This window comes from Lichenostomus cassidix, chromosome 2 (genome assembly GCF_008360975.1).
Source record: "Lichenostomus cassidix isolate B80296 chromosome 2, HeHo_3.0, whole genome shotgun sequence".
NCBI classification, from domain to species: domain Eukaryota; kingdom Metazoa; phylum Chordata; class Aves; order Passeriformes; family Meliphagidae; genus Lichenostomus; species Lichenostomus cassidix.
This window is the reverse complement of record NC_139482.1, coordinates 152,099,482-152,113,260: the sequence shown is the minus strand read 5'-3', so window position 1 is coordinate 152,113,260 and position 13,779 is coordinate 152,099,482. Positions and strand designations below refer to the sequence as shown.

General features: G+C 47.5%; 1 protein-coding gene across 1 annotated transcript in view; it reads left to right on the top strand.

Annotated features, from left to right (window-relative positions):
* Window positions 1-12,945, top strand: part of OPLAH (5-oxoprolinase, ATP-hydrolysing) — a gene marked incomplete at its 5' end in the record, with an annotated part of 45,968 nt that extends 33,023 nt beyond the window's left edge. Inside the window, 7 exons of the mRNA XM_085049880.1 lie at window positions 1,495-1,629; window positions 3,211-3,360; window positions 4,851-5,008; window positions 8,169-8,329; window positions 9,015-9,112; window positions 12,128-12,221; window positions 12,321-12,945. Coding sequence (XP_084906006.1) covers window positions 1,495-1,629; window positions 3,211-3,360; window positions 4,851-5,008; window positions 8,169-8,329; window positions 9,015-9,112; window positions 12,128-12,221; window positions 12,321-12,385 — 861 coding nt within the window. The remainder of the gene's footprint in view (window positions 1-1,494; window positions 1,630-3,210; window positions 3,361-4,850; window positions 5,009-8,168; window positions 8,330-9,014; window positions 9,113-12,127; window positions 12,222-12,320) is intronic.
* Between the last annotated feature and the right edge of the window lie 834 nt (window positions 12,946-13,779).

The window sequence follows — 13,779 nt, the reverse complement described above, 5'->3', positions numbered from 1 at the left end:
ACACCTATGGGGTTTGGGGACATGAGGACACCATGGACGATGGGACACCGATCAGGCTCAGGGTGCAGCTCGACCCCAAACAGGTATGGGGATCCTAAATAGGGTTTGGGGTCACCTGTGGGGTTTGGGGACATCTATGGGGTTTGGGGTCACCCTGGGGTTTGGGGACATCCCGGGGTTTGGGGTCATGGGGACACCATGGACGATGGGACACCGATCAGGCTCAGGGTGGAGCTCGATCCTAAACAGGTATGGAGATCCTAAATAGGGATTTGGGGACATCCTGGGGTTTGGGGTCACCTGTGGGGTTTGGGGACATCTATGGGGTTTGGGGACATCTATGGGGTTTGGGGACATCCTGGGGTTTGGGGCCATGGGGACACCATGGACGATGGGACACTGATCCGGCTGAGGGTGCAGCTCGACCCCAAACAGGTATGGGGATCCTAAATAGGGGTTTGGGACCCCAAACAGGTATGGGGGATTTGGGGTCACCTATGGGGTTTTGGGGTACAATTTCTCCCCTGACCCCCCAGGGCAGTTGGATTTTGGGGTCACCACGGGCTCTGGGTGGGTTTTGGGGTCACTGTGGGGTTTGGGTTGGTTTTGGGGTACAATGACCCCTCTGACCCCACAGGGCAGCACGATGCTCAATTTTGGGGTCACTGTGGGGTCACTGCGGGGTTTTGGGGTTCCTATAGGGCAGTGCCATATTCAATTTTGGGGTCACTGTGGGGTCACTGCGGGGTTTTGGGGTTCATTGACCCTCTGTGGGGTTTTGGGGTCACTGACCCCTCTGTCCCTATAGGGCAGTGCCATGTTCGATTTTGGGGTCACTGTGGGGTCACTGTGGGGTCACTGTGGGGTTTTGGGGTTCCCCCAGGGCAGTGCCATATTTGATTTTGGGGTCGCTGTGGGGTCACTGCAGGGTTTTGGGGTCACTGACCCCTCTGACCCCACAGGGCAGTGCGGTGTTTGATTTTGGGGTCACTGTGGGGTTTTGGGGTTCATTGACCATCTGTGGGGTTTTTGGGGTCACTGACCTCTCTGACCCCACAGGTCAGTGCCATATTCAATTTTGGGGAACCAGCCCTGAGGTTTTGGGGAACTGCAGGGTTTGGGATGGATTTGGGGCGGATTTAGGGTCACTGTCACTCTGTCCCTATAGGGCAGTGCCATATTTGATTCTGGGGGAACCGGCCCCGAGGTTTTGGGGAACTGCAGGATTTGGGGTGGTTTTGGGATGGATTTGGGGTGGATTTAGGGTCACTGAGCTCTCTGACCCCACAGGGCAGTGCCATATTCGATTTTGGGGGAACCGGCCCCGAGGTCCTGGGGAACTGCAGGGTTTGGGGTTTGTTTTGGGGTTGGTTTTGGGGTCACTGACCATCTGTGGGGTTTTGGGGTTCCCACAGGGCAGTGCCATATTCGATTTTGGGGTCACTGTGGGGTCACTGCAGGGTTTTGGGGTCACTGACCCCTCTGACCCCACAGGGCAGTGCCATATTTGATTTTGGGGGCACGGGCCCCGAGGTTCTGGGGAACTGCAACGCCCCCCGAGCGATCACCCTGTCGGCTCTGATCTACTGCCTGCGGTGTCTGGTGGGACACGACATCCCTCTGAACCAGGTGAGACCCTAAAACTGCCCCAAAATATCCCAAAATATCCCAAAAATACCCTAAAACAGACATGACATCCCTCTGAACCAGGTGAGACCCTAAATACCCTAAAAACTGCCCTAAAATATCCTAAAATATCCCAAAAAATACCCCAAAAATCACTCTAAAACCTAAAGCTGTGCTCAGGTGTATCTCAGGTGTATCTCAGGTGTATTTTTCACCCCCCCAGGGCTGTCTCGCACCTGTCCAGGTGTTCATCCCGCAGTACAGGTGTATCTCAGGTGTGTTTAGGTGTCTCCAGGTGTCTCCAGGTGTCTCCAGGTGTATCTCAGGTGTGTTCAGGTGTATCTCAGGTGTGTTTAGGTGTATCTCAGGTGTGTTCAGGTGTATCTCAGGTGTATCTCAGGTGTATCTCAGATGTCTCCAGGTGTCTCCAGGTGTATCCAGGTGTACTCTCCCCTCCCCCAGGGCTGTCTCGCACCTGTCCAGGTGTTCATCCCGCGCGCAGTTCAGGTGTATCTTAGGTGTATCTCAGGTGTATCTCAGGTGTATCTCAGGTGTATTTTTCACCCCCCCAGGGCTGTCTCGCACCTGTCCAGGTGTTCATCCCGCAGTTCAGGTGTATCTCAGGTGTCTCCAGGTGTCTCCAGGTGTATCTCAGGCGTATCTCAGGTGTCTCCAGGTGTATCTCAGGTGTGTTTGGGTGTATCTCAGGTGTATCTCAGGTGTCTCCAGGTGTATCTCAGGTGTATCCAGGTGTACTCTCCCCTCTCCCAGGGCTGTCTCGCACCTGTCCAGGTGTTCATCCCACATTTCAGGTGTCTCCAGGTGTATGTCAGGTGTGTTCAGGTGTATTTTTCACCCCCCCAGGGCTGTCTCGCACCTGTCCAGGTGTTCATCCCGCAGTTCAGGTGTATCTCAGGTGTATCTCAGGTGTACTCTCCCCTCCCCCAGGGCTGTCTCGCACCTGTCCAGGTGTTCATCCCGCGCGCAGTTCAGGTGTATCTCAGGTGTATCTCAGGTGTCTCCAGGTGTATCTCAGGTGTGTTTAGGTGTATCTCAGGTGTATCTCAGGTGTCTCCAGGTGTATCCAGGTGTATCTCTGGTGTCTCTCAGGTGTATCTCAGGTGTATCTCAGGTGTGTTTAGGTGTATCTCAGGTGTATCTCAGGTGTATCTCAGGTGTATCTCAGGTGTGTTCAGGTGTACTCTCCCCTCCCCCAGGGCTGTCTCGCACCTGTCCAGGTGTTTATCCCGCAGTTCAGGTGTATCCAGGTGTATCTCAGGTGTATCTCAGGTGTCTCCAGGTGTATCTCAGGTGTGTTTTCACCCCCCCAGGGCTGTCTCGCACCTGTCCAGGTGTTCATCCCGCAGTTCAGGTGTATCTCAGGTGTATCTCAGGTGTATCTCAGGTGTATCTCAGGTGTATTTTTCACCCCCCCAGGGCTGTCTCGCACCTGTCCAGGTGTTCATCCCGCAGTTCAGGTGTATCTCAGGTGTATCTCAGGTGTATCCAGGTGTATCTCAGGTGTATCTCAGGTGTGTTCAGGTGTATCTCAGGTGTATCCAGGTGTACTCTCCCCTCCCCCAGGGCTGTCTCGCACCTGTCCAGGTGTTCATCCCGCGCGGCTCCATCCTCGACCCCTCCCCCGACGCCGCGGTGGTTGGCGGGAACGTGCTGACGTCACAGCGCGTGGTGGACGTGGTGCTGCGAGCCTTCGGAGTCTGCGCGGCGTCACAGGTGGGCGGGGCCAGAGGGGGCGGGGCCAGGGAGGGGGCGGGGCCAGGGAGGGGGCGGGGCTATGGGGATGGAGTGACGTCAGGGGGTTTGGGGTCATTTTTGGGATTTTTTTTAGGGTTTTTGGTGGTTTTGCTGTTTTTAGGATCTCAGGTGATTTTGGGGTTGTTTTTGGGGTTTTTCCCGTTTTAGGGCTGCATGAACAACGTGACGTTTGGGGTTTTTGGGTTTTTTTTGGGTTTTTTTGGGTTTTTTTGGGTTTCTAAGCTCACACTCAGTTTTTTGGGTTTGTTTTTGGGGTTTTTAGGGCTGTATGAACAACGTCACGTTCAGCTCTCCCCTCGGCGGTTACTGTGAGACACATTTGGGATATTTTTGGGGTTTTTCCCATTATAGGGCTGTATGAACAAGGTGACCTTCAGGGTTTTGGGGTTTTTGGGTTCTGATGATATTTTAGAGTCACATTTAGGGTATTTTTGGATTTTTAGGGCTGTATGAACAACGTCACGTTCAGCTCTCCCCTCGGCAGTTACTACGAAACACATTTAGGATATTTTTGGGTTTTTGGGGTTTTTTTGGTATTTTTTGGGTCTCTAAGCTCGCACTCAGTTTTTTGGGATTTTTCCCATTTTAGGGCTGTATGAACAACGTGACGTTCAGCTCTCCCCTTGGCAGTTACTACGAAACACATTTAGGATATTTTTGGGATTTCTGGGCTAACATTTAGGATATTTTTGGGGTTTTCCCGTTATAGGGCTGTATGAACAACGTCACGTTCAGCTCCCCCCTCGGCGGTTACTACGAGACACATTTGGGATATTTTTGGGTTGTTTTTGGGGTTTTTGTGTTCCCAGGTGATTTTGGGCTCACATTTAGGGTATTTTGGGGTTTTAGGGCTGTATGAACAACGTCACGTTCAGTTCTCCCCTCGGCGGTTACTGTGAGACACATTTAGGATATTTTTGGGATATTTTTGGGATTTTTTGGCTCTAGGGCTCTATGAACAACATGACGTTCAGTTCCCCCCTCGGCGGTTACTATTAAACACATCTAGGATATTTTTGGGGTTGTTTTTGGGGTTTTTAGGGTTTTAGGGTCACATTTAGGATATTTTTGGGGTTTTTAGGGTCACATTTAGGGTATTTCCCATTACAGGGCTGTATGAACAACGTCACATTCAGTTCTCCCCTCGGCGGTTACTGTGAGACACATTTAGGATATTTTGGGATATTTTTGGGGTTTTTCCCATTTTAGGGCTGTATGAACAACGTCACATTCAGCTCTCCCCTCGGCAGTTACTACGAAACACATTTAGGATATTTTTGGGGTTTTTGGGGTTTTTGTGTTCCCAGGTGATTTTGGGCTCACATTTAGGGTATTTTTGGGGTTTTTTGGCTCTAGGGCTGTATGAACAATGTCACATTCAGCTCTCCCCTCGGCGGTTACTACGAGACACATTTGGGATATTTTTGTGATATTTTTGGGGTTTTTAGGGCTGTATGAACAACGTGACATTCAGTTCTCCGCTCGGCGGTTACTACGAGACAGTCGCTGGCGGCGCTGGAGCTGGAGAGAGCTGGGCGGGGAGGAGCGGGGTGCACAGTCACATGACCAACACCCGAATCACCGACCCCGAAATCCTGGAAATGAGGTCAGTTTGTGGGATTTATGGGATTTGGGATCATTTATGGGATTTATAGGGTTTGGGGTTCATTGGGGTTTGGGGTGCACAGTCACATGACCAACACCCGGATAACCGACCCCGAAATCCTCGAGATGAGGTCAGTTTGTGGGATTTATGGGATTTATGGGATTTATGGGGTTTATGGGGTTTGGGATCATTTATAGGGTTTGGGGTTCATTGGGGTTTGGGGTGCACAGTCACATGACCAACATCCGGATAACGGATCCTGAAATCCTGGAGATGAGGTCAGTTTGGGGTTTTTATAGGATTTATGGGATTTATGGGATTTATGGGGTTTGGGATCATTTATAGGGTTTGGGGTTCATTGGGGTTTGGGGTGCACAGTCACATGACCAACACCCGAATAACGGATCCTGAAATCCTGGAGATGAGGTCAGTTTGTGGGGTTTTTATAGGATTTATGGGATTTTATGGGATTTATGGGATTTATGGGGTTTGGGATCATTTATGGGGATAATGGGGTTTGGGGTTCATTGGGGTTCATTGGGGTTTGGGGTTTATTGGGATTTGGGGTTTATTAGGGTTTATTGGGATTTAGGGTTTATTGGGGTTGAGGGTTTATTGGGGTTTTTATGGGATTTATGGGATTTTTTAGGGTTTGGGGTTTTTATGGGATTTATGGGGTTTATGGGATTTATGGGGTTTGGGGTGCACAGTCACATGACCAACACCCTAATCACCAACCCCAAAATCCTCGAGATGCGGTGGGTTTGGGGTTTTTATAGGATTTATGGGATTTTATGGGGTTTGGGATGATTTATGGGGTTTGGGGTTCACTGGGGTTTGGGGTGCACAGTCACATGACCAACACTAGGATCACTGACCCCAAAATCCTGGAGACACAGTGGGTTTGGGGTTTTTATGGGATTTATTGGGGTTTATTGGTATTTGAGGTTTATTGGGCTTTAGGGTTTATTGGGATTTATTGGGGTTTATTGAGGTTTAGGGTTTATTAGGGGTTTTTATGGGATTTATGGGATTTATAGGGTTTGGGGGTTTTACAGGGTTTGGGGTTTATTGGGGTTTGGGATCATTTATGGGATTTGGGGTTTATTGGGATTTGGGGTTCATTAGGGTTTATTGGAGTTTATTGGGGTTTATTGGGGTTTATTGGGGTTTAGGGTTTATTGGGGTTTTTATGGGTTTTATGGGAGTTTTTAGGGTTTGGTGTTTTTATGGGATTTATGGGATTTATAGGGTTTGGGGGTTTTATAGGGTTTGGGGTTTATTGGGGTTTATAGGGTTTGGGGTTTATTGGGGTTTATAGGGGTTTGGGGTTTCTTAGGGTTTATTGGGGTTTATTAGGGTTTATTAGGGTTTATTAGGGGTTTAAGGTTTATTGGGGTTTTTATGGGATTTATGGGATTTATGGGGTTTGGGGTGCACAGTCACATGACCAACACCAGGATAACCGACCCCGAAATCCTCGAGATGAGGTCAGTTTGGGGTTTTTATGGGATTTATGGGATTTTATGGGATTTATGGGGATTTCAGGTTTTTCAATTTTTTTTTTATTTTAGCTTTTTTAATGGGGTTTTTAATTGTTTTTGTTTTGTTTTTCTGGGATTTTAGGTTTTTCTATGGGGTTTTTCGGGGGATTTCAGGGTTTTTTATGGGGATTTTACGTTTTTTAATGGGTTTTTATGGGTTTTTAATGGGGTTTTTTAGGATTTCAGTTTTTTAATGAATTTTTTTCAGGATTTCAGCATTTTTAATGGGTTTTTAATGGGTTTTTAATGGGTGTTTAGGATTTCAGCATTTTTAATGCGTTTTCCGTGAGGTTTCTTTAGGATTTCAGTGGTTTTAGTGGGATTTTTTTTTAGGATTTCAGTTTTTTAATGATTTTTTTTCAGGATTTCGGGGTTTTTAATGGGTTTTTAATGGGTTTTTAATGGGGTTTTTTTTAGGATTTCAGCATTTTTATGGGGTTTTTTTAGGATTTTAGCATTTTTAATGGGTTTTTTTAGGATTTCCGTTTTTTAATGAATTTTTTGACCCTTTTTTTTGGGATTTCAGAATTTTTTATGGGTTTTTTCTCTCTCCCCTGCCAGGTATCTTGTGGTCCTGAGGCGTTTCCAGCTCTGGGGGGCTTTGGGGTTTTTGGGGTTTTTTTATAGGTTTTGGTGTTTTTAATGGGTTTTTTTGGGGATTTTAGGTACTTTTATGGGGTTTTTTTTTAGGATTTTAAAGGTTTAGGTTTTTAATGGGGTTTTTTTTGGGGATTTCAGCATTTTTAATGGGATTTTTTTAGGATTTCAGTGTTTTTGAATGAATTTTTTTCAGGATTTTGGGGTTTTTAATGGTTTTTTTCAGGATTTCAGTGTATTTAATGGGGTTTTTTTAGGATTTCAGCATTTTTAACGGGTTTTTTTTAGGAATTTCATATTTTTTTCTGTTTTTTCCTCCTCCCCTGCCAGGTACCCGGTGGTGCTGAGGCGTTTCCAGCTGCGGGGTCACTCGGGGGGTTTGGGGTTTTTTTATAGGTTTTGGTGTTTTTAATGGGTTTTTTTTTGGATTTTAGGTACTTTTATGGGGTTTTTTTTTAGGATTTTAGGGGTTTAGGTTTTTAATGGGGTTTTTTGGGTTTTTTAATGGGTTTTTTTTTGGGGATTTCAGCATTTTTAATGGGATTTTTTTAGGATTTCAGTGTTTTTGAATGAATTTTTTTCAGGATTTTGGGGTTTTTAATGGGTTTTTTTCAGGATTTCAGTGTATTTAATGGGATTTTTTTAGGATTTCAGCATTTCAATGATTTTTTTTTTAATTTCATGGTTTTTTATGATGTTTTTCTCTCTCCCCTGCCAGGTACCCGGTGGTGCTGAGGCGTTTCCAGCTGCGGGGGGCTTTGGGGTTTTAGGTTTTTCTATGGGGTTTTTATGGGATTTTGGGGTTTTTATGGGATTTTACAGGTTTTTAATGGGTTTTTTTTAGGATTTCAGTTTTTTAATGAATTTTTTTCAGGATTTCAGCATTTTTAATGGGTTTTTAATGGGTTTTTTTTAGGATTTTAGCATTTTTAATGGGGTTTCTTTAGGATTTCAGCATTTTAATGTGTTTTTTTTTAATTTCATGGTATTTTATGATGTTTTTCCTCCTCCTCTCCCAGGTACCCGGTGGTCCTGCGCCGTTTCCAGCTGCGGGGTCACTCGGGGGGTTTGGGGCGCCGGCGGGGGGGGGATGGGGTGATCAGGGAGCTGCAGTTCCGGAGGAGCTCTGAGCTGTCGGTGCTGAGCGAGAGGAGAGTGAGCAGGCCCTATGGGATGGCAGGTGAGGGACCTGGAAATAGCCTAAAAACAGCCTAAAAATACCCCAAAATCCACCCTGAAAATATCCTAAAATTATCCTGAAAATATCTCAAAAATATCCAAAAAATACCCCAAAAATATCCCAAAAATATCCTAAAATTATCCTGAAAATATCCCAAAAATATCTCAAAAATATCCCAAAAATATCCCAAAATTTCCTAAATTCTCCCCATATCCCCCAAAATCCCCCAAAATCCCCCAAATTCACCCAAAATCCCCCAAAATTCACTCTAAAAACCCCAAAATCCCCCAAATATCCCAAAAATTCTCCCCAAAAGATCCCCCAAATCATCCTAAAACCCCAAAATCCCCTAAAATATCCCAAAAATATCCCAAAAATCCCCCAAAATCCCCAAAATATCCCAAAAATATCCCCAAAATATCCCAAATTCTACCCAAAAATATCCCCAAAATATCCCAAAAATACCCTCCAAAACCCCAAAAATCCCCAAAATATCCCCAAAATCTCCCCAAAATATCCCAAAGTTACCCAAAATATCCCAAAAATCACCCCAAAAACCCCTACCCCAAATTCACCCCAAAATGCCCAAAAACCACCCCAAAAAACCCCAAAATCCCCAAATTCACCCCAAAATCCCCTGAATTCACCCCAAAACCCCCAAATTCACCCCAAATTCTCTCCCCAGGAGGTCTCCCGGGAGCTCCAGGGCTGAATTTGCTGATTCGGCAGGATGGGAGAATCATCAACCTGGGGGGGAAGAGCTGCGTGTCTGTGGGGCCTGGGGTGAGTCAAAAACCCTAAAATAAACCCCAAAAATATCCCAAAAATATCCTAAAAATATCCTAAAAGTATCCTAAAAGTATCCTAAAAATATCCCAAAAATATCATGGAATTTATCCCAAAGTTACCCCAAAATTACTGCAAATTTGAGCCCAAAATGATCCCAAAATGATCTGAAAATCATCAACCTGGGGGGAAGAGCTGCGTTGGCTGTGGGGCCTGGGGGGAGTCAAAAACCCTAAAATCCACCCCAAAAATATCCCAAAAATATCCTAAAAATATCCCAAAAACATCTTGGAATTTATCCCAAAGTTACCCCAAAATTACCCCAAAATTCATCCCAAAATGATCCCAAAATCATCAACCTGGGGGGGAAGAGCTGCATGGCTGTGGGGCCTGGGGGGAGTAAAAAAAACCCAAAAATATCCTAAAAATATCCCAAAAATATCCTAAAAATATCCCAAAAATATCCTGAACTTCATCCCAAAATTACTGCAAAATTCATCCCAAAATGATCCCAAAATGATCCCAAAATCATCAACCTGGGGGGAAGAGCTGTGTGCCTGTGGGGCCTGGGGTGAGTCAAAATATCCCCAAAAATATCCTAAAAATATCCCAAAAATATCCTAAAAATATCCTAAAAATATCCCAAAAATATCCTGGAATTTATCCCAAAATTACCCCAAAATTACTGCAAATTTGAGCCCAAAATGATCCCAAAATCACCAACCTGGGGGGGAAGAGCTGCGTGCCTGTGGGGCCTGGGGGGAGTCAAAAACCCTAAAATCCACCCCAAAAATATCCCAAAAATATCCTAAAAATATCCCAAAAATATCCTAAAAATATCCCAAAAATATCCTGGAATTTATCCCAAAGTTATCCCAAAATTACTGCAAATTTGAGCCCAAAATGATCCCAAAATCATCAACCTGAGGGGAAAGAGCTGTGTGCCTGTGGGGCCTGGGGTGAGTCAAAATATCCCAAAATAAACCCCAAAAATATCCCAAAAATATCCTAAAAATATCCTAAAAATATCCCAAAAATATCCCAAAAATATCCTAAAAATATCCCAAAAATATCCCAAAAATATCCCAAAAATATCCCAAAAATATCCCAAAAATATCCTGGGATTTATCCCAAAGTTATCCCAAAATTACTGCAAAATTCATCCCAAAATGATCCCAAAATGATCCCAAAATGATCCCAAAATCATCAACCTGGGGGGAAGAGCTGCGTGCCTGTGGGGCCTGGGGGGAGTGAAAAAATCCTAAAATAAACCCCAAAAATATCCCAAAAATATCCCAAAAATATCCTAAAAATATCCCAAAAATATCTTGGAATTTATCCCAAAGTTACCCCAAAATTACTGCAAAATTCATCCCAAAATGATCCCAAAGTCGTCAGCCTGGGGGGAAGAGCTGCGTGCCTGTGGGGCCTGGGGTGAGTCAAAAAATCCCAAAAAAACCCCCCAAAAAATCCCAAAAAAATCCCAAAAATATCCCAAAAATATCCTAAAAATATCCCAAATCCACTGCAAAATCCACCCTGAAATCATCCCAAAACCACCCCAACTCCACTCTAAAATTCACCCCAAAACCACCCTGACAACCCGAAATCCACCCTAAAATCATCCCAAACCCCATAACCCATAATTTGGTTTTTGTGTGCCCAAATACTGCATAACCCCAAACCCCACTGACCCCAAACCCTGCTGACCCCAAACCCATAACCCCACTGACCCCATAAATTTTCTCCCCCAGGACATTTTCCTGCTGCTGACCCCAAACCCTACTGACCCCATAACCCCAAACCCCATAACCCCAAATCCCACTGACCCCATAACCCCATAAATCCTGACCCCATAAACTCTGACCCCATAAGCTCTGACCCCAAATCTCTCTCCCCAGGACACGTTCCTGCTGCTGACCCCAAACCCCACAACCCCATAACCCCACAAACTCTGACCCTACAAGCTCTGACCCTATAACTTCTCTCTCTCCCCAGGACAGGTTCCTATTGCTGACCCCAAACCCCATAACCCCAAAACCCCAAACCCCAAACCCCATAACCCCACTGACCCCATAACTTCTCTCTCCCCAGGACAGGTTCGTGTTGCTGACCCCGGGCAGAGGAGGCTTTGGCCCCCTGACCCCAAACCCCATAAATCCTGACCCCATAACCCCATAACCCCAAACCCCAAATCCCATAAATCCTGACCCCATAACCCCATAACCCCAAACCCCAAATCCCATAAATCCTGACCCCATAACCCCAAACCCCTGCTGACCCTATAACCTTTCTCCCCAGGACAGGTTTGTGTTGCTGACCCCGGGCAGAGGAGGCTTTGGCCCCCAAACCCCAAACCCCATAACCCCATAAATCCTGACCCCATAACCCCATAACCTCATAACCCCATAACCCCAAACCCCAAATCCCATAAATCCTGACCCCAAACCCCATAAACCTGCTGACCCTATAACTTCTGTCTCTCCCAGGACAGGTTCCTGTTGCTGACCCCGGGCGGAGGAGGCTTTGGCCCTTCTGACCCCAAACCCCATAAATCCTGACCCCATAAACCCATAACCCCATAACCCCAAAACCCCAAACCCCAAACCCCAAACCCCATAAATCCTGACCCCATAACCCCAAACCCCACTGACCCTATAACTTCTCTCCCCAGGACAGGTTCGTATTGCTGACCCCGGGCAGAGGAGGCTTTGGCCTTTCTGACCCCATAACCCCATAACCCCATAACCCCATAACCCCAAATCCCATAAATCCTGACGCCAAACCCCATAAACCTGCTGACCCTATAACTTCTGTCTCTCCCAGGACAGGTTTGTGTTGCTGACCCTGGGCGGAGGAGGCTTTGGTTCTCTGACCCCAAACCCCATAACCCCAAACCCATAACCCCATAACCCCAAACCCCAAACCCCAAACCCCAAACCCCCATAAATCCTGACCCTATAAACCCCTGACCCTATAAACTCTGACCCCATAACTTCTCTCTCTCCCCAGGACAGGTTCGTGTTGCTGACCCCGGGCGGAGGAGGCTTTGGTCCCCCTGAGGAAGCAGCAGCCTGTGACCCCCAGGAGCCCCCAGAGCCGCTGGACCTTTGGGCCCCAAAGAGACCCCAAAACGAGAGCTCCGGGAAACCCCAAAACGAGAGCTCCGGGAAACCCCAAAACGAGGGATCCGGGAAACCCCAAACCCCACAGAGGTTCCTGGAGCGCGGCAGTGTGTTTGAGTTCCGCCAGGCGCAGGAGGCTGTGTGACCCCAAAGCTGGGGGTGACCCTATAACTGTGGGGTGACCCTGTAACTGTGGGGTGACCCTATAACCGTGGGGTGACCCTATAACTGCTGTGGGGTGACCCCAAAGCTGCTGTGGGGTGACCCTATAACTGTGGGGTGACCCTATAACCGTGGGGTGATCCTATAACTGTGGGGTGACCCCAAAGGTGCTGTGGGGTGACCCTGTAACTGCTGTGGGGTGACCCTGTAACTGTGGGGTGACCCCAAACCTGCTATGGGGTGACCCTATAAGTATGGGATAACCCTATAACTGCTATGTGACCCTAAAAGTATGGGATGACCCCATAACTGCTATGGGGTGACCCTATAACTGTGGGGTAACTCTATACCTGTGGGGCAGCCCCATAACTGCTATGTGACCCCATAACTGCTGTGGGGTGACCCTATAATCCCACTGTGACCCCAAAGCTGTGGGGTGACCCTATAACCCCACTGTGACCCCATCGCTGCTGTGTGGTGACCCTATAACTGATATGGGGTGATCCTATAACTATGGGGTGACCCTGTGACTGCTATGTGACCCTAAATTATGGGATGACCCCATAACTGCTATGGGGTGACCCTATAACTGTGGGGTGACTCTATACCTGTGGGGCAGCCCCATAACTGCTATGTGACCCCAAAACTGCTGTGGGGTGATGCCAGAACTGTGGGGTGACCCTACAACTATGGGGTAACCCCAGAACTATGGGGCAGCCCTACAACTCCACTGTGACCCCAAAGCCGCTATGGGGCAGCCCTATAACTATGGGGTAACCCCACAACTCCAGCTATGGGGCAGCCCCATAACTCCACTGTGACCCCAAACCCACTGTGGGGTAACCCCACAACTCCAGCTATGGGGCAGCCCCATAACTCTGGGTATGGGGCAGTCCCTGACCCCATTGTGACCCCAAACCCGCTATGGGGCAGCCCCACAACTATGATGGGGCATCCCCCGACGCTGCTATGGGGCAGCACCCCATTGATGGATACGCACAGCCTATAGGGCAGCCCTGAACCCGCTATGGGGCAGCCTCCCCTAGATACGCAGAATCTATGGGGCAGCCCTGATCCCCTATGGGGCAGCCTCTGACCCCTAGATACACACAATCTATGGGGCAGCCCCTGACTCCTCTATAGGGCAGCCCCACATTGATAGATACACAGTCTATAGGGCAGTCTCTGACCCTGCTATGGGGCAGCTCCTGACCCCTAGATATGCACAATCTATAGGGCAGCCCCTGACCCACTATGGGGCAGCCCCATTGCTAGCTACCCACAGCCTATAGGGCAGCCCTGAACCCGCTATGGGGCAGCCTCTGACCCCTAGATACCCACAATCTATGGGGCAGCCCCTGACCCTGCTATGGGGCA